At 43.3% G+C, this 26,681-nt stretch overlaps 2 protein-coding genes across 2 annotated transcripts; one reads left to right on the forward strand and one right to left on the reverse strand.

Annotated features, from left to right (window-relative positions):
* Positions 1-2,473: 2,473 nt before the first annotated feature.
* On the forward strand, positions 2,474-13,211 carry acad9 (acyl-CoA dehydrogenase family, member 9). The gene is made up of 18 exons (XM_064304689.1): positions 2,474-2,753; positions 2,866-2,959; positions 3,123-3,224; positions 3,346-3,452; positions 3,766-3,866; positions 5,301-5,379; positions 6,352-6,526; positions 6,698-6,771; positions 7,247-7,322; positions 7,500-7,570; positions 7,956-8,075; positions 8,426-8,554; positions 9,005-9,084; positions 9,197-9,323; positions 9,870-9,947; positions 10,829-10,957; positions 11,981-12,053; positions 12,315-13,211. The coding sequence occupies exons 1-18, from the start codon at positions 2,574-2,576 to the stop codon at positions 12,413-12,415; spliced, it is 1,896 nt and encodes a 631-aa protein (XP_064160759.1). The 5' UTR covers positions 2,474-2,573; the 3' UTR covers positions 12,416-13,211.
* On the reverse strand, positions 12,864-26,003 carry cfap92 (cilia and flagella associated protein 92 (putative)). Its single transcript, XM_064304688.1, has 19 exons — positions 25,893-26,003; positions 25,186-25,465; positions 24,698-24,903; positions 23,395-23,614; positions 23,061-23,093; positions 22,677-22,814; positions 22,299-22,413; positions 21,495-21,664; positions 21,108-21,263; positions 19,688-19,878; positions 18,374-19,230; positions 18,068-18,262; positions 17,525-17,816; positions 17,263-17,415; positions 16,545-16,757; positions 15,702-15,855; positions 15,083-15,270; positions 13,318-13,487; positions 12,864-13,056 (listed from the first exon to the last, which is right to left on the reverse strand). Exons 2-19 carry the CDS (start codon positions 25,460-25,462, stop codon positions 12,864-12,866), a joined length of 3,921 nt encoding a protein of 1,306 aa, XP_064160758.1. The 5' UTR covers positions 25,463-25,465; positions 25,893-26,003.
* Positions 26,004-26,681: the final 678 nt, after the last annotated feature.

Consider the following 26,681-nt stretch of genomic DNA (forward strand, 5'->3'; position numbering starts at 1 on the left):
GCGCCCACTTTTCATATGTCTCTGATGGTGATGGATGCCATCAGAAAATGGAAAGAGATGACATGATAGGCTTTTGGTAGGCATAGGAAATGTGATATTATTGATTTAGGTCAGTAGGGCTGCAGAAGCTATTGCTATCAGTCTCTGAAAATCACAATAATCAGGTTTCCACTGCACCATAAATGGTTTAAATTTTTTCATGGATAATACCTGTGCTTTAAAGGATACAATAGCATTCATTTTAGACTGCAATATGGCCATTGCTATAGAGTATACCCGATCACAGAGTAGTCTGGACCTTTTATCAATGTGGATTTCCAATGATATCAGACATTGTATGCTGCAGTAAACAGGAATAGTTTTTTATGTACAATGAAACTCAGACGTCTTGTGAAAAGATATTTAGACACCCATTTTCTATCCATTCAGTCTTTTAACTTGCATTATAGCCTGTATTTTTTCCGACACTATTTATTTACTGTTTGCTCATTTACAATTCAATGTTTCACCAATGTCTATCTTTTAGATTATGTATTCTATATTCTTTTATTTTCATAACAGAAAATATATTTATAGCATGCTATTTTTCCTGAATACACACCCACACACACTCACACACATATGTTGTAACAATACAAACTAGGGACAGTTACTTTCCAACAGGCTTAATCGCTATGTACTGAACCTGGTCAACATACAAGTACATATGTATGTCTATGTGCATTGTGTCTATGCTGCTTTTAGACACTGTAGCAGCACAATTCTCCAGTTTTCTTTCTGAATAGCCCTTTGGTGTATTCAGGTTTAGAGTAACTATTCTTTTCCTCAGCCAAGGAAATTTGAGAAAATATTTCTGTAGTTTTCCATGTGTTGGGGGTCAGGCCCAAGGTTAGCTGCTGGAGAAATGAGAACTGTCCTTGGGGGTATTAAAAACCCAGATGCCCTGCTGTTCGCCTGCAGAAAATGAAAGGCGCATATAAACCTGATGACGCAAAAAGGCTTTCAGTGCATACTACGTGTCTGGCATTCACAGGCAGTCTGCCACATCTATTGAGTGCCGTTTTCCGCTGTCATGGTTTCCGTTCCTGGGATTCACCAATCGCAAAATATTTTCCACAGTGTGTGTTTCATTTTGAATTTTTCCAGTAACAGTTAGATTTTTTAGAACTGTCTCTGTTTCAGCTCATTCTGTCAGAATTCTCAGGTGCGTGACCGTTCCAAGCGACAACACTCCCCGGCTATTTCTGTAACTAATTGGGAAACAGGTGGTGTAACAGCGGCAACCTGCCCTTTTTGTCTGTCTGGTCTCTTGAAGGTTTGTGCTAAATATATCCAAGTACACCAGGCTAAATTGCTGTATCATTTCTGGATGAGAGAGAGAGAGAGGGAGGGAGGGAAAGGGCGAGAGGAAGAGAGAGAGAAAGCCTCCCTATGGAGGACTCAATCAGCAGTGGCAGTGAGTGTTAAGGGTCATTTTCTAGGCTAAAAAGCAATTACTGAATATAAAATGGTTCTATTAATTCATTTTTTCATGGGCTGCATCAATATTTTTTTGTCTTTGGGAGACAAATATTGTTTATTGAACAATAGACCCTTAAATGCTTTTATAAAGGTACCAAGCACCAAAGATGCATTAGATAATTAGCACTATAAATATTGTGATTGCGGCTGCTGAGGGTTTTTTGGACATTTTCCAAAACCTTTTTGCTGTTTATGTTTATAGATCAGTATTAGAATCTGAGTAGTCCACACACCCAATATGGACCCATATTTAATTGTGATGTATCATCATTTAATTATTCTTGGACAAAGATAAGGAAAAGCAGATACTATACTAATGATCATGTCACATTTAAATGTTGGGTTGCGTTGAGGTACGTATGGGTCTACTGTCTAACAAGTCTAAACAAGTATCTAGCTTTCATGGTAAGGTAAAAACATCGCTGTTTCTTGACATTGGATTTTAATCGGTGACTGTCTTTTCTATATAACATCTATGCAGAATATTATGCTATACCATGGGACTTACCTTAAACTGTCTTATCTATCGTGAAGGTTATTAAGAGAAAGATACAATGCAATTAAATGGTTCCACAGACACCACATTTACAACTATTACATGTAAAATAAATGTTTAAAAAAATGTAAATACTGTGTGTGTGTGTGTGGGGGGGGGGGGGGGGGGGGGGGGGGGAATCTAACGTTATTTTTTTAAGACAGACTGTGTTCAAGGACTATTCAGATCATTTTAAAACATGCCTATTTTAATTATTTCCTTCTCAAATCTAGCATTATTAGCATTTTTTAACGCAGGTTTAAATATGTCTTAGGAAATATATTTTTACATGTATTTTTTTAATGAAGTCCATAATGTATAATTCAAAAGAACCTCACATGCGGAACTTGACTGAAGTTTGCCGTTCTGTGGTGAAAAGAGGAAATGCACGGCACTCTCATTCGCTTAACGCTCAGACGTCATTATTGTGCGACAAAAAGAGGTGAAAGGTAACACTGCTCCAAAGCAGCAAGATTTTAGAGGCAGTTGAAGGAGAGGTGCTATAAATTTTCTTGCGATGAGTTTAAACGGATTATTTCGTTTTTCAAAATCCGTAAAATTTGGAAGGCTACTGTCGCCGCGAGTTTCACAGTCTGGGAATGAAGTCACACCATATTTGCAGTCTGAACGCTTTTTCAGGACACATACGAGAAAGCTTGCGTATGCTAAAGACTTGTTTCTTGGCAAAGTAAACAAGGTGACTTGCCAGTGTTAACTAATTAATAACGTTAACTAATAGTTGCAGCTATTTCGCCTGTTAGTTACGTTCTTCTTTAAATCATACATTTATGTTCTCCTCCTGTGTTTAGAATGAGGTCTTTCCGTATCCAGAAGTTAGCCGTGAAGAGTTAGACGAGATCAACCAGTTTGTTTCACCGGTGGAGAAGTTTTTTAACGAAGATGGTAAGTTAACGAAAGAAAACGTTTCCACAACGTTACCGATCTCAAAGTATCTGAAGATACTTGAAACTATAGTTAAAATATAAACGCAGTTATATCATTGTGTTGTGTGAGGTGATATAACCACCACAGCACTGAGCGGTCAGTAATTTTAAGTGTGTTTCAGTTGATTCCAAGAGAATCGACCACGAAGCGAAAATCCCTGCCGAAACTCTGAATGGGTTGAAAGAGCTTGGTCTGTTTGGAATCCAAGTGCCGGAGGAATATGGTGAGAAATAACTTGAATCGGTTTGAATCTGTGCTTGGGAGGGGGATCAAGCTGGTGTTGTGACGTGCTATCAGTGTAAAGTCCTTGCCAGCAAGTTGTTGTTTTGTGTGTCTATGTTCAGGGGGTCTTGGACTGTCCAATACTATGTATGCTCGTCTGGGGGAGATAATATCCTTGGACGGCTCCATTGCTGTAACATTGGCAGCCCATCAAGCTATTGGTCTCAAGGTAACATTGGGGTTTGATTTATAATGTTGACATTATGCACACTGTTGAATGTTGGAAAAACACCATGTCCTTTTAAAGAACCACATATTTACTCCATCTTGACTAAATTCTCCCTGCTGTGTAAATAAATTGTTTGTTTGACACTGATTTAAAAAAACAATGGAGTGCACTCCAATAACAAAGTTTTCAGTTTGCAGTGACAGAGGTGATTCACAATATAACGCAAACCCTTGTCTTATTTTATCATTTTTTAAAACCGTATATGAATTCCATGTTGGTGCAACTTCTGTATTGGCTTTGTCTTTGTGTGTAGGGGATCCTAATAGCTGGAAATGAGGAGCAGAAAGCCAAGTACTTGCCCAAGCTGGCCACAGGGGAGTACGTGGCGGCCTTCTGCCTGACGGAACCTGGAAGGTAGGGTCCTGGAGGCTCTCCTGGCGTCTGCCTGTCAGTGTGCCACTCTTTTTCCTCCCCTAGCCGAGTCACCTGAGCCAAGTGCAAACACTGCATAAAGATCACCACCAGCATGGCGACGACACACTTTAACAACTGGACTCCTAAAGAATGTGGGAGAGTGGGGTGATGCATAACACCAGTTCTGAAACGAGGTGTGTGACTGTGAGTCCCCGCCCCAGAACTTGGTGATCATTCCAGACTCAGGCAGCGCTGCCCATTAGTCACACATGCTGGTGGATGAGGTTAAATAGGCTTGGTTGTATTTAAAGAGTAGTTGTACTCACTGTTTCAGCCAGGCTCCGATTACTACACAGTTTTGAAAAATGCATCCTGGGGAGGATGGAGTAGGTGTGACCATCTCATTTGCATAAATAATTCAATATGCAAATTAATTACATAGTCTCTAAGCAAATGAATTTAGCCTGTGCTGGGCTCATGAAACTCAAGCTGTCAAAGTAGGCATTACGGATCGAACATGAATGAAGATTCAGCAATTACAGCTAAAGTGATCTAGGGTGTAATATAACTTTAATATAACTCCTTTCTGATGAATGGCATGAGCACAGAACTTTCCATTATAGGATTTTCAGTTTTACTGACATATGGGGTTAAATTTCATATTTGGAATTAATAGTGTGGAGTGACGCATGTGACTAATTATTCATCATTTTTGATAAATCAATCATTCATATTCTAAAGTTTGTATTAATCATGGGTTCCTGGTTATGCCAGGTTTTATATAAGTATGGATGAATCTTGTCATATACCAAATATGAAACAAATGTCGGGATCCAACCAAGGTTCCTGTGAAAATTAAAAACATAAATTACTTGATAATTCAGCCGAGCCTAGTTACAGATAACTGACTGTGCCACACTCCTAGATAAACCCAAAGTGTTGGAAGCAGCAGAATAGAATATCTATTCTTTGGAATATGTTTGTCCTCTGTTACCCCTAAAATCTGGTGCATGACTAGGGATCAAGGAACATTTTACAGCTGATATTCAGGAGCTGTGCTGAAGGTCCTGAGTACCCACAGGCACACACTGTGAGTTACAGTAGTGTTAAGCTGAGGTTCAGGGGTATAAAATGGCAGCTGTGCTTTGACCACCATATTATAGGCTTTAATTCTGGATTGTCAGCAGTGGAAATGGTGCTCCCAGATCATTGCAGCATAATCCTTTCAAGGTGTTGCGGGAATTAGGTCAGTGCATGACTAACTGACAGCTTTCACACCGTACACTAACCTGCTTCGTATAAAAACCTGGAATGGCTGATACTGCTCTGCTTTTGGAAATTAGTGCTTCACCCTCATAATGGACTCTTGAGGGCCATTTCCTGTGGTAATGCTGGTGTTTCGATATAAGGCTTGTGTGTGTGTGTGTGTTCCAGTGGGAGTGATGCAGCCTCCATTCAGACTCGAGCGACGCTGACCGAGGATGGGAAACACTACCTGATCAACGGATCCAAGGTGAAGGCCGAGGCAGAAAGGGAAAGGCCTTCTTTACACGCTTGTGCTGTAGTGCCCTGCTACCCCTGCCCCATATGCTGGTGCTGCCAGGAAAATTTTTAAAAATAGCCACTGTGCTTTTTTGTGGTGTTTGGCTTGTAGGGTGAAAAATAGTCCCTGGCTCTCTTGTGGTGCTGTTTGAGCTGTAGGGTGTAAATGGTCACTGGCTCTCCTGTAGTACGGTGTGGCCTGATGGGTGTAAAATAATAACTGGCTCTCCTGTAGTACTGTGAGGCCTGTAGGGTGTGAAATAATCACTGGCTCTCCTGTAGTACTGTGAGGCCCATAGGGTGTAAAATAATCACTGGCACTCCTGTAGTACTGTGTGGTCTGTAGGGTGTGAAATAGTCACTGGCACTCCTGTACATACAGACATACAGATCTAATGGAGAATGCAGACACTCTACACCGTGGCTTCTTTCCAGTGTTTTATTTGGTGCTTTTAACAATGAACTGCAGTAGCGACAGACCACAGCTCCATCTGCCTGTGGAGGATGTGGTCGTTTTGGAAACGATTCTCAAGGGAAATCTGTAGAGGACAAGGCAAGAGATGTCATCACCACTGTTTGGTGTTCCTTTAGTCCAATCTGAATGCATTTCCTTTAATGTTGCACAGACGTGGGCTGACGTTTTACAAAGTTCTGTTTCAGCCAGTCGAGAATCTTTTCTTCTGGTCCCAAGTTGGATCACTTTAATTTGTAACCTAATGGGGTTACTTGTAGGGCGTATTACTGAACTGTCATGTGAATGTAAATGTGCAATTTCTCACTTTAAACCAGAAAAAAATAACACCCTTCTGGCTTTCCTCTTCTAGAGGCTAACAACAAGCCGACACAACGGATACTTTCCTCAGTAACATTTTGGCACAATTTCTTTGACAGATACTTCCCCCTAAAGCTGTGAGGGTTTCTTGTTTGCCTGTTTTTTTTTCAGTTCTGGATTTCCAATGGGGGCTTGGCGGATATTTTCACGGTGTTCGCAAGGACAGATGTGGTGGACAAGGACGGGCAGAAGAAGGACAAGATCTCGGCGTTCATCGTCGAGAGGGCGTTCGGGGGCGTCATCAGCGGGCAACCGGAGGACAAGCTGGGCATCCGCGGCTCTAACAGTGAGCGCTAGGTTTCCGGAAGCTTCCGAGAGCGTGGCGGGGGGGGGTTAGGGTGGACAGAGGGACCGCTCAGCGCTGCTTGAGCAGAGCTTTGGCCTGCAGGACACAGCACACCCCCTGCAACTGTGTTTGTGCTCCCGGTCTAATGTAACGCTGCTGTTCGTTTTTCAGCCTGTGAAGTGGTGTTTGACAACACCAAGGTGCCGGTGGAGAATGTAATTGGCGAAGTCGGAGGTGGATTTAAGGTAATTTATTCATCCTGTCAAAAGACTGCAATCAGGGGTTCGGCTCCAGCGCCTCGCCGCACTGATTGATTTCCACCGGGGAAAAGATAAAAACGACCGGGCCCTGCAGTTTTGATTAAAAACCCTTTCAGTATTCCAGGATTCTTATTCATTATGTCTTCACGCTCCCGGCTGAGTATTAATACACATTTCTCACTGTTTTTATGTCGTGCTATATCTTTTGCTTTAGACGGCTTGTCTCGCTTTAAGCTTTTAGTCCTTGCGGTCTGTTCATTTGACAGTTTGACAGGCTGCTGCTCTCTGCTGTCTGTCTGGCAGCTGTGTTACGTCATGGATTTTTACATGATCGCCAGTTTCCATGTTGTTTTAATTTGCTTGTTGCCAGTTTGTCGGACATTATCAAAATGTTTGTGTGTCTGAAATTGAAAATTTGTCTTTGTGATTTTGCAGTCTTAATTGCTTGTTGATTGTACAGGTTGCAATGAACATCCTGAACAGTGGGAGGTTCAGCATGGGCAGTGCAGGAGCAGGAATGATCAAGAAGCTGATTGGTGAGTTGACTGGACTGGGGAATGGGTGGGGTTTGGGTGGGTAGGGTTATATCCTGGGCGGAGTTAGGGGCAGGGCCTGGTGGGACAGAGGCATGGCCTGATTTTGATTGGATGTAGCTACTCTTGCACAGCTGATTGGGTGGAGTGTAATCGGCTGGACCTCGTGCTGTGTTTCAGAGTTGACGTCCGAGTATGCAGGAACGAGGAAGCAGTTTAACAAGAGCCTGAGCGAGTTTGGAATGGTCCAGGTATGAGCTGCTTCTCACTCTTATTAACTCTATTTTTTTGGTTCAGGAGTTAATGGGTTATGGTGTGTTAAATTTGGTTTTGACTGTGTCTTACAATCGGTGCTTTATATTATGTGTGTGGTTACAGGAGTAGCGTGTGTAGGCAATATATGCATTATGTGTGTATACTGGTATAAGGTTATTGTGTCTATGTAATGTGTGAGTTTTGCCTGTGTGTGCACTGGTATAGGAATGTGTGCTGGTACAGGAGTATTGTGTAATAGGTGTGTTGTGTACATCTTTGCATATGTACTGTTTGTAAATAGTGTGTGTGTCGATACAGGAGTTATACAGTGTGTGTGCGTGGACATGACATGACACGTGTGTTGTGTGCGCCCTGGTGCAGGAGAAGTTTGCAGTGATGGCCCAGAATGCCTTTGTGATGGAGAGCATGGCGTATCTGACCGCGGGGATGATGGACAGACCCGGAGTGCCCGACTGTTCTCTGGAGGCGGCCATGGTGAAGGTGAGGAGCCCAAACTGGCCCTGTGACACCTGGCTGTGCTTCTGTGTCCCTGGGATAAGAGTGTCCCTGCAGGAGGAACCATTCATTTAACCGCTTTACCCTCCATTACATGTGAGAAGGTCACCATTCGCACATCTGAGGCTGATCTGTGTGTCTGTGTTTGATCAGATCCAGGCTGCTGCCCTTCATAGCTCTGCTCAGAATGGCATCCTAAAGGCCCTGGATCTGGAACATTTTCAGTGTCTTCTGCTCTGCTGAGGGCTCTCTCTTTTCAGCTTGCGTTTCTACCCTGAAATGATCGCTGTAAGAGTCTGTAAAGGTGATTACCCAGCATGCCTCTCTCTCTGCAGGTGTTCAGCTCAGAGGGGGGCTGGGTGTGCGTCAGCGAGGCCCTGCAGGTGCTGGGGGGGCTGGGCTACACCAAAAACTTCCCCTACGAGCGCTACCTGAGAGATTGCCGCATCCTGCTTATCTTTGAGGTAGGCCCCCAAAGCACTCTGGGTAATGGAAGGCAAGTCCACCAATCAGTCAGCCCTATGTAATATTTAGGCATACAGAAAGCTTGTTTTTTGGTTTGTCTTCTTATTCTTGTTTTTTTTCTCCTATCTTTCAGTTTCGGATTAAAGCAATTTCTGAGAAATATCTGGATAATCTTACGTGGGATCTGTGATCATTTCCAAATTTCCAGCTTAGGCCTGCTTAAATTTTATTTAAGAAAAAAAACAACCGTGTATCCGTTTGCTAGATCTCCACCCCAGGTCCTTTGTTTGACCACCAGAGGGCATGCATCTTGCTTACAGCTGTAGACTGAGCTCACAGAGGCTAGACCCAGAAAACGTACCTGAAGTGACAACAGCATATTTGAGTGGGCGGTGAGCGAACTGAATGCGACGGCAGCATTAACACAGTGTGTCGTATCCCACTGCCAGGGCACCAATGAAATCCTGAGGATGTATATCGCACTGACGGGAATGCAGCACGCCGGCAAAATATTGACCGGAAAAATAAAGTGAGTATCCCAGTGTCCCAGCGCAGACGGTGGCGATTTTAAATGATGCTGAAGTCTTTCCTACGCTGGGTCTCATGACAGCAGCTTACGCTGACCTCTGGTCCTCACTCAGGGAGATGAAGAAGGGGAACATAGGCGTGGCCCTGGAGATGTTTGGGAAGAAGCTGCGGGACTCCGTGGGCCGAAAAGTGGATCTGGGCCTGACTGGCAAAGACGGAGTGGTGCACCCCAGCCTGACGGTACAGTCTGTACTTCTAACATCTCTTCAGCAGTCTACACCTATACTAACAACCTACCCACAATCCACCATTCAACCTCAGTGTGCTGCACTCCATAATGCCAGTTACCCACAATCCACCATTCACCCTCAGTCTGTGCTGTGCTCCATAATGCCATTTACCCACAATCCACCATTCACCCTCAGTCTGAGCTGTACTCCATAATGCCATTTACCCACAATCCACCATTCACCCTCAGTCTGAGCTGTACTCCATAATGCCATTTACCCACAATCCATCATTCACTCTCCTCATCCTATGTTGCAATCTACCCGCAATCCACATTTAACTCTCCTCCTTCCATGTCACCATTTACCCACAAACCACCTTTCACTCTCCGCATTCCATGTCACTATTACCCACAATACACCCTTCACTCACCATCTCTCAGGATCTTGGCAAACCTCTGAAGGCATTAAAGCCATTGTCCTGACTTGATGTAGAAATCAATAATCCCTGTTTACCTTCATTCTTCATTCTCTCCCCACCCCCCTCCCCCCCCTGCAGGACAGTGCGAAGAAGTTTGAGGAGAATGTGTGTGTGTTTGGCTCCACTGTTGAAAGCCTGCTTTACAGATATGGGAAGGTACTCCTCTAATTTATGTCTGCAGTATCACTAGCAGCGCTCGTTGTAAATACATGTATCCATTTGAAATGTGTGCTTCCCCCTCCAGCGATGTAAAATGCCACCGATGCATTTTCTTGACCACATATGTCTCAGTGTTCTTAATGGAATTGTCATAGATTATTTTCTGTTTCACTGTAGAATTCAAACCTTCAGAAATACTCAGGCATACCTGGACTTTTTTTTCGAAAGGAAGTCCCAACAGAACTGACTGTGTGGGCTTTGGAATTTGAGACTTGAGAGAACAAAATTCTGTTATTCGTACAACAATGCACTCCCGGTTTCCCTGGAAATGGAGGATAATTAGCACGGTCCTACGGCACACAGTGGGGACCTGTTCACAGATCCCTCTCTTCCTGTAGCGTTGAGGTAATGCTCATCTGTCTGACAGCTGGCCCTGGCTTTGGTTTTTTCCTAAATGTGCTTCTCCGGGCCTGTGCCGTTGCAGTCAGGCCACCTCTCCAGCAGGCTGCTCTGCCACTCGGAAAGTCTTAGCACATGGATTTACTGCACCTCGCTTCGTATTCGTTTACTGGAAAGTTTAAAGCCTCTGAAATTTATCTTCATTGAGTGTTCATCCTCATCACATGACAAAATGTAACTTTAAGGGGTATTTACTTTCATATTACGAAACTAACATATTTTTGATTTAAAGATTCTTTTTTGCACCAGTAGAAGGATTTTTTTGTGCGGAGGAGTGGAATTGGGTGCCAAATGGTAATATTTTCCATAATGTTACACTCTTTGGTTATTTTTAGTTGGCTGGCGTGGGTTATTATGCGCAGATTTGATACTGTGAATAAAGTTCAGTGTGAACAATGTGAACTGAACTGTGTTCCCAGACGATCGTGGACGAGCAGCTGGTCCTGAAGAAGGTTGCGGACGTGCTGATTAACCTGTACGCCATGACCGCGGTCCTGTCCCGAGCCTCACGGTCCATCAGCATTGGTCTGCGCAACCACGACCATGAGGTACGGTCGCCGTGCTCAAAACCGCGTACGCACGCACGCACGCACGCACGCAAGCACGCACACACGCACGCACTCGCTCGCTCGCTCGCTCTCTCACACACACGCACGCACACACCCACGCACGCGTGCTGGGACTGAAGAGGTGACATGGGCTTCACAGATGGTGATAATAATAGTGATGACAAAGAAAAATAAATCTGTCATCAGTGTTGTTGTGTATACTAATGCTGTTTATTATTACAGTACATTTAATCTGAGCTCGTCTCATACACCATTGCCTGGTAACGGGGAATTCAACCTGATACAAGGAAAATGTAGTTCCAGTTTGTGCTTTTGCATTGTTTACATGACTTGTATTTAAAATTTATACAAATTAAGAGTAAAGGAAGTAGAAAGCTAGAACGGATAGCTGTAATTAAATTTTTTGCACCCTAAACTTTTTGCTGAAATACAGTATGTCTAATCAGCACAATATCATTCGGTGTAATGTAGGATGGGTCTATTAGTTGTTCAGATTTTAGTCATTCTAGTTAAAACAAATATGAAAGAAATGGAATTTGATGAACATCAATTGTAATTCCAGTTTCCTTCCTTATTTAAATCAGATTTGTCAGTCCTGTCTTCCACACAAATGGAATCTATATTTGGCTGCTTCAGTTGACCTTTATAGCCAAGTGTTTGACCTGAGCTCATCAGTTCATTGTACACATCTCTCTGAAATTCTAGCTATGCCTGCGTTGAATTTCAAGTCTCAAAGGCCAGTAAAAGAAACCGATTGGCATCCTGCATATGGTTACCCTTTTCCCTGCCCATGATTTGAGTTTAATACAGCCTATGTAGTTTACAGGGTTTTATTTCAGCTACATATTAATAACAGATTTCATCAGCAGACTACTTTCCCTCCCACTGTAACGTTCCTTTAATGGCTTCCACAGGCAGGAAATGTGCACCTGTGGAAGTTCTGTTTTCCACGAGAAACTGAACGACTGAACTGAAATGCCTACAAATGGTTCTTTTCTCCAGGTGCTTCTTGCGAACACGTTCTGTTCCGACGCCTATTTCAAAAACAACTACTGGATGACTCAGCTGCAAAGGAGTAAGTACGCTAAATCATAATCGGGAACAGACTAAAGTGGTTTTATTGCAGTCGAAGGCAAAAGGCTTGCATGCGCCCTTGACTTAAAAAAAAAAAACGCGTCTTTTCATGCCAGCTATTTCCATAATGTTTCCATTATTTTACGGGCAATTTGCTAGTTCAGTTTTATTATTGGGATAAAACTAGGTCATGTAAAATCAACTGTAATTTCATATGCATTGCACATTTGGATTGTCTGAAATGAGGCCCTGCTTGTTTCAGATTCTCCTGAGAACAACGATGAGAGCATAAAGAAGATTGCTAAGGAGGTTCTGTCACAAAGGGCTTATATCTGCTCCCATCCCCTCGAAAGGACTTACTGAGAAGGCATCTGCAGAAAAAATGGCAAATTAGTCTCCTGTGGTCCCCACCAGACACCTCCTGTTCAGTGCATAATTACTTGCATGGCATTATCCAATAGTGCTGAATTCACAATTCTCAGTCATGAACATAGCTTTTGCAATGATATTAATTTAAATGTATACATAGCAGTAATTCTTTCCATGAGCTATTAAAACAGTAATTGTACAAAAGCATTGCAAAAGGTACTTTCGATATACAGATTCTTTTTTCTTTTCTTTTTTTTTGCCAGCAGTACTACACTGGTGTTGACACTTTGGGAAATTTTTACGAAATCTACAGTGTTTGGCGGTTTGCGATCTGTGTTGCCGTCTTTCTCCAAGCCACCGAAGTGCTTCTCACTAAACGTACTGCAGTCTCGCGCCACACGGTCATGGGTTGGAAATGAGTGGGGGCTGGAGGGGTGCTTCCTCAGACCACGTGCAGGTAGATGTGGCTGTAGGTTCTGGTCTCCATGATGTTTCCGACGGGCTGTCTCTGGGCGCCCCTGGCAGGGGTCTGGGGGGTCGGGTCTGGCTGCTGGGACAGGCAGGCAGACCTCTCCTCCTCCGTCAGGGGTGCAGCTGCCCTCTTGTAGTGGAAAGAGTGGGGCCTCCAGTAACCTCTGAGGCACAGAGACATCAGTCAGCACTCACTGTTCTGTTTTTAATTTAATTTAATTTAGTATTTTTATAAATGCTGTGTTCTGGACGTGTATGTCAACATTAATTTAATAGACCAAAAGCAGTACTCATGAATATTAAAATGATTTCCTGGTTATTTAATGTTTGGTCATTACTTCCCCTCCCTAGCCTTGTGTTTTACACTACTGCTGTTATGTTATTTTCATTCACACTGTCCCGTTGTAGTAACTGCAGTGACGCACGTGAAGTGGAATTTGTTGTAGAGGGGGTCTTGGCGCGGGATGGCGTTGCTGTCCCAGCTCAGGCTGTGGTCCGTCAGTGCTCCCGGGGCGAAGGCCGGGCTGACCTCTCTCTCCTCGTCCTCCGGCCCGGGCACCTCCGGGTGCTCGAGCACAGCCACCATGGGGATGGGCTGAAAAGCACCACAGCGGTCAGGGATAGCAGCACTCTGTCTGTATGCCCAGAACTTCCATATTCACCACACTCTCTACAAACACACTCGGAAATTAGGAGACCAGTTGTACGTTCATAGGCGTTCAACAGAGACCCCTGATAACTGATTCCACTTGAGTTTGTCGGTACCTCTTTAAAATACACCAGAAATTTGCTGGGGTCCAATGAATTGTCAAAGTAGGCCGTACTGCAGTTGGTGTAGTACATAATACGTATACGCATATGTTGTATATAATAGCTTAATGGACATTAATTTTTCAGATGCCTGTAGTGATTTGCTGAACCTAAATGTGTTGAGGCACACACTGCTGCCATTGTTACAACATGTCCAAGGCAACCCTCGACTTGATCCTGAACAGTGTTGCTGTCACCTCATAAAGCCAAAGATTTTCACAAGGCTTGTTCTCCATCTGTTCCTGACAGCAGTAAGTAGAGATTGCTTGTGTCAATACATGAGAATATTTCTTCTTTACTAATCGACCCAACTTTTATTCTGACAGGTTGACAGACATAAGTGTTTTGTCTAGACTTGCCAGTGAAAAGGACAAAAGATTTGAACAAAGAGAAAGACACACAAAAGAACCAAAGTGGACTAGTATGGACCACCCACCAGCTTTCTGTCGGTACTTTTACTTTTCAATTGAAATGCCACTTGAATAACTGGTGACAGCAGTTGTTGGATAATGATTTGCCCATTGCATTCTAGTACTGTTCCCTGGTAAACAGGTTGCTGGGGTCGAAATCGGGTTGCTGGGGTTGTTCTTTACAATGGGAAGACAACATGCAAACAACAGTTTGCAGATTTAAGCATTAAATTTATCTGATTATATATATAATCAAGCCTCTGTGCACTCAGTGTCTTCACAAAGGAATACTTGCATTTTACCCCTAAGTAATGGCAACTGCACATGGCGGGATATAAAAGCACAAGACAATACCATCCCGCCAGGAAAAAATTATGCCTGAAGTTTAGATATGTGGTTTCCAAACTCTCCGACAGGAGTGTATTCATACAGACATATTGGACAGAGTTCACTGTTCCAATGACACATTTCTCTCTCCCTCTCAAATTGCATATGCAAATTGGGGAGATTATGCACTTAATTTATAAGTTATGTTTCTAAAATCCCTAAATGAGATGAAAAGGAGTGTCCCTGAGGACCTGGATTAGTTTGATATTATTTCAGAATTCTTTATGAAAATCATCCCAGTTCACAAAATAAGGTTTTAAAGAAGATTTATAATAACTGGTCTAAATGTGCATTAGGGAAAACGGAAATGTTTGTAATTCAAAAACTTTCAAAAAAAAAAAAAAAACTTGGCATCTTGGCTGTATCATGCACGCGAGCACACACACACACACACACACAAAATCCTCTATTCTCCCTTGCAAATGATCCATTCAAGTTGGGAAAACCCATTAAGCACATACATGAAGAAGCAAAAACCAACTGCTCTTTTATGTGCTTCATGGTCAAGCTACCTTGACATTCTAATGGAAGTGTACGCTAGACTTTGTGCAGTGACGGGAAATGGGCCGTATCAGGGCCTCACCTTCAGGACCATCCCAGGTTTCCTTAACGAGTACTTCACGGGCTTGTCCTTCAGCAGGTCCTCCAGCTTTCCCAGGCTTCCCTGTGCCACACCGACGTGGCACTTAAACTCAGGGACCGGCCCGTTTCCTGGGGAACCCTCACGCACGGTCCTGTAGTGCTGGAGCTGTTCCTGCCTTAGGCTTTCCCCTGGGAATGAGGTACAGAGGCTCAGCACAACAGTGTGTAGTCCTGTTTGTATAAGCTGAAGTATAATGAGAACTGGACTTGTAACTCTGTGGTTGCAAATTTCAGCTGGGGTGCTGTCATTGAATCCTTGTGCAAGGTACTTAGCCTGGCTTGGGCTATCTGCATCGCTCTGGATATTTGCAAGATGCTTAAATGTGAATGTGTGAAGAGCATATCACATTTTGCCTTACTGGGTTTACCAGTGACACCATGCAAACTGTACCCTTGGGTAAAAGTCGTTGGCCAAGGATTTCATTAGACTAAGAATGCAAAAAAGAAGTCTATGTAGCAATGGGCCCCAGGCATATTGAACAGAGGTGTGTTGAAATTCCATTACCGTATAGGTAAGATTATTAGCAGATATGATGATACTAAAGTGACCTGAGCCCTACCTGCCAGGTGGATGGTGACAGGGGGCACAGAGCCAAAGAACTGGGCAGACTTCCTGTACCGCTCAAAGTCCTGCGAGCGGGAGATCCAGGGCCAAGTGTCCCGCGTCAGTGTGGGCCTCAGGGTGTTGCCATGCAGCACGTTTTCCCTCCATGGCTAGAAGCAGAGGAAGCGTTCATTTACTGCACTGAGTCAAGGGAATCCGGAGATGATTCATGTCTGTTATCACTGAGGTGTCATGTACTATGTACACAAAGAGCCACGAGAGAAACAGCTGCTTGAGGTTGAGCGCCTTATCGGAGGGAGAAGACAATATGGCCCCTCTTGATGAAAAGCACAAATCCTACATCCATTTTGGATGGTGTAATGCAGCAGATAATGAGTGATGTGATATACATTAACTGTTTGAAAAACAGTGCTGAGGAGGGAGTCTGTCAAACGGAGCCTTGATGTGTTTATATTGCCGTTACCCGTGCTCCAAAGTGACTTAACCATGCTTGAGCACCACATATAATTATTTTAACAGATCCCTAGCTTTCAGAATGGCACTGTATTACTGGATGACTAGATTAAATAAAGCAGTGGCATACCAAGGCTCCTGGGCAACAGCATGAACGCATAAATCACTTGGCATTAGCCGTGTCACATTAGGCGACACCCAATACCCTTCTGAGCTCAGGCTGCTTCTTGTGATAGGAACCATGGGAAGAAAACATCAGTAAAACTCAATCCACTCGCGTAAATCCTCAGGAATGCCCATAAACATGGCAGTCCTCCTGCAGGAGAGGACTGTGGTGGAACCTGAAACCCACAGGCTAAGGGACGTCTTTCCAGGATGACAGCACCTTTCTCAGCTCCTCCACCCTCGCCTCGTCGGGCTGCCGGGGGTGCTCGTTGGATTTTACGCTGCTCTTGAACCCTGGGAACCTGAAGCCATCATGTGTGCGCCAGGCAGCTCTCGACCTGGCCTCAGAGGCCTTCCAATTGGCCTCGGCTTCCACAGCTTCGGCCAATGCCTGCTGGTACTCCTGGCTGCAGCAGAACCTCCATGTGCGCTCCTGAAGAGCAACGATAGTTCCGTAGGTTAGTACTGGAGAATGGCTTGGGAACTGAAATTGAGTTACAGGCTTGAAAACACTGTGACTGTATCCTTGAGCAAGACAAACAAGGTTCTTCAGTAAAATATCCCGCTGTATAAATAAATAGTATGGAAAAAAATTACAAGCTATTTAAGTTGCTTTGGACAGGAGCATCTGCTAAATCCCTAAATGTAAATGTGTATTGTTTTTCATCTTAGAGTTCACTAATTAGATCAATGCAAACTGTACCCTTGAGTAAAGGGTGTTCAATAGGATTTACTAGGCTACGAAGAACACATAAAGGAGCCTGTCTGTAGCAGTAGGATCCAGACTTTGCAAGTCACATTGAACATGCCTGTGTAGATGAGCAACAATCTGTAGATTAGAACGGAAAAAATTAATGTGGCTAATCAGATGCAGCTCTCTAGCTCAGCAACAGAGAGGTTTTGTATTTAACCGAGAACTGCAATGGAGTTCACTAGACCTTTTCCTTGCCCAGTGGCTCTTGGGCCTGCTCAATGCAGTTTGATATCTGGGTGCTACAGCTGTGGGTTTCCATATTTGGCACTGGAAGAGATCCTGGCTTTAGCCTCTGCCTTATACTGAGGCTTGCTTGATGCACCTCTTCAATGTTGACCTGGATTATAGATTAAACAAATATTTCAGTTTCTTTATGACACAAATTTATGAATGACTTAAAAGTGGGGCTCAAATAGGTGAGAAGACATTTCAAGTTCACAGCATGCCTGAATAAAGTCTTTCATCTTTCCGTGAAGCTGCTGGTTGACCATTTGTTGTTTCCATTCCATGTATTTGATGTTGTAATTGTCCAATGGCGCAAGTTTATTTGCCACAGTGTGCTGTGGGGATACTTCTGCTTCTGCCTCGTCGTTTCCCTCGACCTGGGTTGCCTTTGTCTTGCCTTTCCCAGCAACGACTCCGAATTCCCGATTCAGACTAAGGATCATCTCAGCCGTGGGGAAAAGGCCGCTCTGCACCACGTTCCTCAGCTTCTTCACATGGAGCAGAAGGCTAATCCTGCAGAGATAAGACAATGACAATCATCTGTCTTTTAAAATGCACTTTAAAGATAAACTTTGTATCTGGATTGTGATAATCCAATTTTAATCCAAGTGCTCAACCTGACTATTTCATTTTTCCCCACACATGACTGAACGGAGTGTCTCCAGCATAATATGAAAATTGGCAGAAGGATGTCATCTCGTGAAAGAGCACTCCCAGGGCGCTGTTCTGTCGGAGTATATGAAGAAAAGGAGCGATGGATGTACCGTGAGAGAGCCTGGAGACAGGCTGGAGGGACCGTGTCCCTTAAGTACACCTCGGGCTGTCTCATGATGACCTCCAGCTGCTTGTGGAGGTGGACGGGACACAGGCTCAAGTCCAATGTGCCATACAGCCTGTTAGAGAAGCTCAGCGCTGAATTATAGAGAACCTCCACCCGTTCCTCCTCGCTGTCAGATAGCCTGGAAGACATCACACTGGCATCTTTGAAACAATTCCAAAACCATGGCAACCTCAAGTGGTATGGACAGAGCAGCTGAAACCCTTCAACAGAAATGTATGCAGTATCTTACCTTATCGGAATAGTTTCCCATAGTCTTTTGATAGCCTTATCTCTCAGGCCCTCGAGAATGAAGAGGTGCTTGTGTCTGTCGTGCATGTGGAATCCTGTGACGACGTCCAAATCTTTGCTCTCCTGGTCCTCGGTGCTCATTTCGTGGCAGGACAGGGCTGTCTTGATTGTTTCCTCTGAGAAGGAATCCAGCTGAAAAGCGGCAGCGTTGATTCTCAGAATCTCAGACCTCAGCCTGGTCAGAGCAGTGCCGTTGCGGCACGTGAACATGTAAACGATGCGGCCGAAAGGGCAGTCTTCAGAGGGCCCGTCAGCGCTGCTGCTCAGCTGGGTTAGCGGACATGCTATTTCAACCCACACTTTCAGCACAGAATTAAAATCGTGGTATAGGCCCATAGGCATTGGCGGTTCTGTGGGTCCGTCCGCATTCCATCTGTCGCTCTCCTGTCCCTCTGAATTCAGCGGAGGCGAGCAGTTAATAGGCACGCTCAGCTTCATGCACCTTTGCCCATGCAGTAGATCGGACAGGTCCAGCTTTGCGATCCCACATGGGTTTCGCGGCGTGCTCTTCTCCTGAAGGGTCGCACGCTTGCTGCTCAGCTGGTCGTTACCAGGCTCTGCGCCAAACAAGGCGGGGCCACAGGACGGGTCCTCTGTGTTCTTCCTGTCGCGGTCGTGGACCTCGATCGTGAGCGGAGGCCCGCCCAGGCACTCTCGAAGCTCCCCAGGGCTCAGCAGGCCAGTTAAGATCACATTCACGTCCCTGAAATACACATGGGCGCCATGTTCCTGGCCTCCCGTCCTGTGTACGTTCATGGTGTGGAATTTATACTGGCAATAGACTGGGAGACATTTTTCCTGGGGAGAAATTTAAGAGTGAGGGTTAGGGTCAGGGCAGAGAGGACTTCAAACAGCGTGCCTTTAACAACTTATATGTCCCAAACTTCAGATGTTTAAAAAAAGGGGATCATCCAAATCAAACTTGACTTTTCTCAGCAAATATATTAAGTTGTAAGTGGGACTGACAGCCCCTTATTTACTACAGAGCCATAGATTTTTAATTCAAGCAACATGTAGGCATGAACCAGCCCTTCAGTTTTGTTCTCACGTTTCAGGTAATGTGCAGAGTATGTAATGTAATCATTTTGAAACAGAAACAAAGTAGCTATGAATTCCAAGTCATCAGCATATCAGAGTTTTGGTGTAATAAATAATGGCTATAACTTAACTCTTTTTTAAATTACAGCATGCAAATTTAGAAATTTGCTCAGTATAAATATTTGACATAGTGCTAGTAAGTTTAAGGAAGAGGTACCTTCAGCACATGATAGGGGACAGGAGCAGCGGGTAGAGATGAGGCAGATAGGATTCTGATGACCAGTGGGTTCAGCTCCAGTCTCAGTGCCTCTGACATCAGCTGCCTGTCTATAGAGATGCTGCAGATGCCTTCAATCCTGCAGGCGCCAGGAAAGCAAGGAGCCAAGCAGTCTGTCACTGTCTTACCTCCTACCATTCAGAAACAGACCAAACACACACTTATGGTTACAACTTCGCTATGATTATATCAATAATTCATTCATCAAGAAGTGCATTTATTTTGAACATTTTGGCCAAAAGTGTCAGATAGCATGGGAACACAGCCATAACACTAAATCTCCCACATGAGGTGACACAAATGCATCCAGTAGTTCTCCGTGCACTGTCCTTTAAAAGGGGATTTGGCAAACTAAATTTAAAAATCGTAATTAATAATAGGACTGCGCACAACCGCTTCAGCCATATAATCTGCGTGCCACAAGGAACGTACGTCTGGCTCCGGTTTACAAGAGCGAGGTTTGAATATTTGCCCCGTCGAGGCTTTCATCGAGGTCTCCCACTGTGACTGTAAGTGAGACACATCAAAAGCAAATGGCGCAGCAGCGCTGCATGTCTGGCCTGCGCTGGAGCCTTTCTGCGCCCAATTACAGGCCTGCAGTGCTGCTTCCCAGCGCGGCATCAAAGCGCCGCTGCAGAGCGCCTGTCCCAGCGCAGTCACACCCCTCTCAGCAGACAGTTTAAGGGCAGCTACTCCCCTCTCGGCAGACGGTACACCGCTTACGGTGTGTGGGACAAGGGCTTGATAACATCTCTCAAAATGGCAACGCAACACAGTTCCTCCTCAACCCTGGATTCCATTAGTACCCTTCACAATAGACTATACACTAGTTGTCAAGTCAGCTGGATAGGGTTGCGGTTGTATGCTCCCTAGTTGGAGTTAGTGCTGATTAGACGCTGTCAATTTGACATGGGAACATCAAGGTCAATGGGAACATTATGTACTATTCCTTTTCTTGTGTACAGGGCAGAACAGTATAAAGACATAGAGATGTGCAGTAATTTAACAGAGATAAGAAAGCACAATCGGATAACAAACAAACAAGCTGCTACATACAATCCTCATTTTCCTCTTTGGTTATAAGTGAAAACAGGATGATGGGCACATTGAGTGACAAAATAGTAGCCAAATGATAAGATCATGGAAACATTACATATATATTAAACATAAGTAGCTAGCTGATGATGACTAGAATGTCTTATAAAGAGTAATTGGGTGTAAAGGAACGGAAAACTGAAATTGTGAGTAGATCTTGCAATGGTGAGGATAAAAGATTTTGATTGTAAAGAAAGTCAGAGAGAGAAAATCAGCTGACAGTACTTAAGCTTTGAGTAGCATTCTGGAATATTTATACAAGCACCTGCCAGTAAGTGGAGGAGACTGAGCTGGACTGAAGCGACGCCATTCTTTTTGACGTTTTCACCGAACGCCACACTTTCTTGTGTGGCTTTCTTGGCAGTCTTTCTCTTGGGCAAAAACTGGGGCTGGTGTTTAATGGAGCTGGGCTTCTCTGGACCTGAACAGAGGGGAACAGAAATGTTATCATCCAGCTAACCGTTTTCCATAGAACTGCTCTGAACAGAGATCCAAACCAAGGGTCACGAGGCAAGGTTCAATGCGAACAATGCGAAACAGACACAAGAATAGCACTGTTAAAATAATAAAGTTCCGTTAATGATGATGTACAGTGTCTTTGGACAAATGTTTCCTAAATCTTTTCCAAGTACTACACATCTGCTGTACGTACACAAGGCTGTTGTGCTCCTTGGTCTCAGGGCTTTGGACTGGACTGGGTCATAGGTCTCCTGTGCTGGTGTCAGTCTAGTGGGCACTTTACTCAGATCCTGGATGGCTTTTAGCGTTAGGCTCTTCCAGGCAGGTAAAATGGAATCCCTCTCCTCTTCATGACTGAGAGGTCTGAAGGGTATGCAACAGCATAGGCTATAAGGTTTAACCTGCATTTTGTTTCTAAAACATGATGACGTAACCAATGTTTTTAAGGCATATCTACTGACATAGGTATGCCATAAATAAGGCGTGACATATTTCTTAGAGAAAAAAATATTTCCGCTACGTTTTGGTTACATTTCACAGAGATTGTTCAAATAGGTAATGCTACAAAATAAAAATAAAAATTGTACTCTTTCAATTATAGCTTCCATGTCATAGTAACAACCAACATCTGTACATACACTCCATTGTGTGTTTATGAGTGTATATAAGTATATATACTGTATATATGCAATCTGCTTAGCGTCTGTGTTCTTGTGAAACACATCCACTTCTTTTTAGGCATTTTAGAGTGCACGTGTAAATAACAAATAACTATAAATACAATCTCTGGAGCGTATCAGACAAGAGCAAACGGCACATTCCCTGGAACTCCCAGTGGGGAATGCTGGCACCACATCTGCTTCGTAGATTAAGCTCAGATCAGGGCTGAGAGCCCTCACCTCTGGCAGACATTAGCAACAGCTTTGACAGCCAGGAAATGTCTCGGTTCAGCGGCCATTTGTTTAAGGATTGCCGAAAAGCCGCCCCCACGCCGTACCTGTTACTGCGCACATGTTCCCCCGCGGAAGCGGCCGAGCCGCCCCTGTTTACGACGGACGAGGAAGACGCCCTCTCGCTGACCGTGACTTCCAGGGTGGCCTGTTTGGGCTTAACTGTCACAAAGTTCAAACAGCATTTACGCACTTTACTGACGAGGATTTACACAGTCCTGCAATTTATGCAAGAAGCTTCTTCAGAAACCAAGCAGGCCTAATGCCAGCGTGTGTTTTATAAGCTTCCAGGAAAGGCTAATGATCTCTAGTCTGTGTCTGTACCTAGCAGGCAGAAACCAGTGCAATCAATATGTGTTAAATGCATCCACCTTCGTCGACCATTGTGTTCTTAATAGGCTGGTATTTCAGCCAATTATTCCCACCTGTCACACTCTTTAGCTCAGAGGAGTTCTCACAGTCAGCAGAGGTGGAGTTTCTGTGCATTCTTGGAGAGCTTGTGGCATTTGGAGTTTCCTTTTGGCAAAGAGCTCTCAGCTTCTGCACCATAACCTTGATCCCACCTTAAATGGATGATTTTAACAAAAATGTTCGAACAGATTCATTTTATGAAGGTGTTTCATTATAATTTTACACAACCTAAATGAGACAAAGGTATGCACACTTAAGATGGTGTTTTAAAACCAACCACAGAGCACAAAAAAGCATTACTGTACGCTCACTGGGGAACGTCAACATAATGACCTCCTGAAGCTATGAATTACAAGAACCCCAGCCATTGTAGAGACACAGATGTGAAAAATTGTTACCAGATTTCGCCGCCTCACAGTCAGGGGGGCCGCCTGCCATACAAAATTCCACAGGAGAAAGTCATTAGCAGACTCTTTCACAGAACGGCGCGGCAATCGGTAACACAGAGCACGCGGGTCTGCTGCTGTTCCAACGCACATGACACGAGTGCGAAGCGCTAATCAAAGCGCCGCTCTGGGGCCTTTGCGGCCTGTTTTACGACAGGCGCTCTTTGTAGTCACCTTAAACTAAAGCAGAGAATGGAACACAGGTGACTTCACAGAAGGGGGGTGTTCAATCAGCACACGGTCAGACTGCGCAGCAGAAGCCGCCGTCGCTTTAGAGTGTTCATACCGCTGCGTTCGGGGTCTTCCTGGGGCTTTCCTCGAGGCAGTCTGAAGGCTTTGGGTCGGTCGGACTTGGCCTTCGCAGATACCCGGTCTTTGGTGTCCCACACACGAAAGGTGACCGTGTGAGAGGTCAGTTTCAAAAGCAGGTCCCTTGTGACTTGCACTTTCACAGGCTGGGTCCAGCCCAGCCACATCTTCCCTCCCTCCTGCCACAGTTTCAAAACCTGAAGGGGTGATCGTTTCAAGTCATTTCAATTTCTTATCAGCAGTCTTCCTATTTGCTATGTATGTATTAATTAATTGCTTAATATTACAGAAGATAAAATCTTTATTTTCAAACAAGGTTATTGTCAAAGTTACAGAAAAATCTAATCGATGTGCATCATAGTAAAAGGGCATCATATCTAGCATAAAACTATAAGTTAAAATGTAACTATAAAAATTATAATATATAGAATGATATGACAGATTTTACATGGATGACTTAACGGTTGAATTGCTTCTGCATATATTCAGATGTTTTATGGATAAGAGAATGCAAGCTGTCCTGGACAATGATGTTTGCAATGCATAAATAATGAGTAAGTAAATACAGTGTATAAATGAAGTGCACTTTGTGGCCTGTCAATAGTGCTTATTGTGTTTGAAGGTAAAGAGCACAGAAGTCTCTCAACCATCTGCGCCATAAAAAGAGACAGGTCATTAAGTGTCACCCGAAACCACCTCGCTTCATTAGCCCGCTTCAGGACTTACAACTTCTTAAATATTTCATGGGGGTAAGGCTGTTAACCCACCCATGTATGCTGCTATATCTCACTTTTAAAATATTTTCTAATTTTTGCTGTATTGTGATAATATAATTGTATATGTTATTATATTAGTAATTGTATATAATGATTAAATATATTGAGTTGTAAAGACATGTCACTTTGTAAATGAGACAATGTTATAAATATGCTCACTTATAGTCTGAGGTGGCTGCACAACCCTTGGTCCATCAGTAGTGAAATCATGTACAAGTTCATGTACCTGTACATGATTCAGTATTGGAAGCACAAACGCTCCATTAATTTATATTTAGAACTACTAGTTTTAGATTTAGAGCTACTGTGTCTGTGTCTGTGACTCTGAGGGCTAACACCCATACAGAACACCGCGACTGCTGAGTGAAAGTTAAAGGATGTAATGGGTATTATTTCTCTTCAGTATCCGTAGCACATCAGAGTATCATATTATTCCCTGTTTATTTCACGTCACAAGGAGCAGAACCCACTATTCCTGTGCCGTACTCACTACCTATCGTGTACCTTGGTGTCGTTTTCCATGTAGACTTTTGCAGCTAACCCAAACAGGACCAGGTCGACTTTGGTTGGCTCAGGGTCATCGGGGAACAAACTGTACTCTATGTGGTAGTAGCCCTGGGATTTTGGGGCTTCAATTACTCCTGTGGACAAAATTTTCTTCTCCTTTTTCTTACTATTCTCTGTGTTGTTACCTGGATCCTCTTCGCCTCCTAAATAATACGTAAAAAGAAAAATAAAACAGAGGGCTGTGTAAGGTTTTGTCAGAAATTAAGAAATGGCATCAGGACAGGATCAACAGCGCAAATAACACAGTGTACGCAGCACTTGATTATGTAAAGAATGTAGATAAAACATATTAAAAATAAAGAAATACATTACATTAGTTAAATATAAAAAAATATTTTGTGTTCTGAATGTTACATCAGTTAAATAGTTTATTAATAGTTTCCAAAATTCCAACCCAAAATAAATAAATAAATACATAAAGCTACCTTTATGGATTCCCAGTACAATGCTGACTGTAAAAATAACCTCGTGGCTTGGGCTTGACTGGCAGAATTCAGCATTGCTTAGAACAGTGTTGTCAACTACTGAACTTGACTTCTCAATATCCAGATTACTTGGTGATGCTGTAAGGTCAGCTCCCTCCTCTCCCTCAGGTACATTTTCGTTGTTTATGGATGAACAGCATATTTGAGAACAGTCCTTGTTACTTTTGTCAGTCTCTGGGTATACTTCCGTATCAGTACTTTCCATTTGAATAGACATTATCTGTGATATAAAAAACACAAACAGCGCCTTTCTGTCATAAACAATAAGTAGACAAATGAACAAATATTTTCTGTTTAAGTGCATTTAAATTTTTAAACGTTTTAAATTCTTGTTTATTTGCTTTCTGCTCAACTAAAACCATGTCAACAAATAAGAAAGCAACGATAAGTAAAGTGCATAAACAAATAACTCCCAAATGGAACCAAAATGCTCCCTAGCCAACAGACGCAAGCTTAAAAACAACTCGCCGCTAACGCACCTTAAATCTACTCTGCATGCTCACATTAAAACGTGATTTAATACGAAATTTTAAAACTACTCGCTGCAATTAAAATTATATTTTAAAAAGTCAACGCTCCAGCAAGACTACAGAATATTTGATTTAAAACTCGTAAGCTAAATTGGTCCAATTAACAATTAAATTTACCGTGTTGCTTCCCGTTTTCTGAAACTTTTTTATTCTGTACTATATCATGACAGATATCTCCAGGGTGCTTAAACACATGCACGCTGTCAGATTGTACAAACTTCACGTTGCCCTGAAACAAACCTCCCATTAGCAACCAGCTGAATGTTTGGCTTCTGTGAGACATTTTTTCGCCTCCGCTGCACCAAATAGTTCCCAACATTTCAAGACGCAACACACACGCACAGTGTAGTGGAGATTTCAAACGATTCTTGTCAATCTATGCAATAAAATAACTTATTAATATGCCATACCTTTTTTGATTTAATATGTTTTCAAAGAGTGCTTTTGTAGCGGAATCATTTCTATAACTCCGTCAACTTTGTGAACGTCCCCTTGGCAACTAGGTGAGAAGTGTGCGTTGCAAATATGTGAATGGGAAACGAGCCGTTTACACAATTGCTCTACAATAATAATAATAATAATAATAATAACAGTAATGATAATATATTTTTTAAGTAGATGATTGGGGAACCTACTAACTAGGGACCAAGCCATGGCCACCAACAGTCACAATTCCTACATTCATAAACAAGAAGAGTACAGTGTGTCACAGGAGTGGTGATTTAAATGTCTGTAGTTTTCCAGTATTTTTGCAAAAATGAAGGAGAGCATTTGATTCTAATTTTTTTTGTTTTAACTTTTTTTTAGACATCTACTAGTTCTTTGCCGTTTAGAATAAGTGCATCTGTAATCCTCCATCAAATTGGCAATGCACATACTTGCGTGCATGTCATCTAAAATGCATAT

Source organism: Anguilla rostrata, chromosome 13, assembly GCF_018555375.3.
Source record: "Anguilla rostrata isolate EN2019 chromosome 13, ASM1855537v3, whole genome shotgun sequence".
In the NCBI taxonomy this organism is placed as follows: Eukaryota; Metazoa; Chordata; class Actinopteri; order Anguilliformes; family Anguillidae; genus Anguilla; species Anguilla rostrata.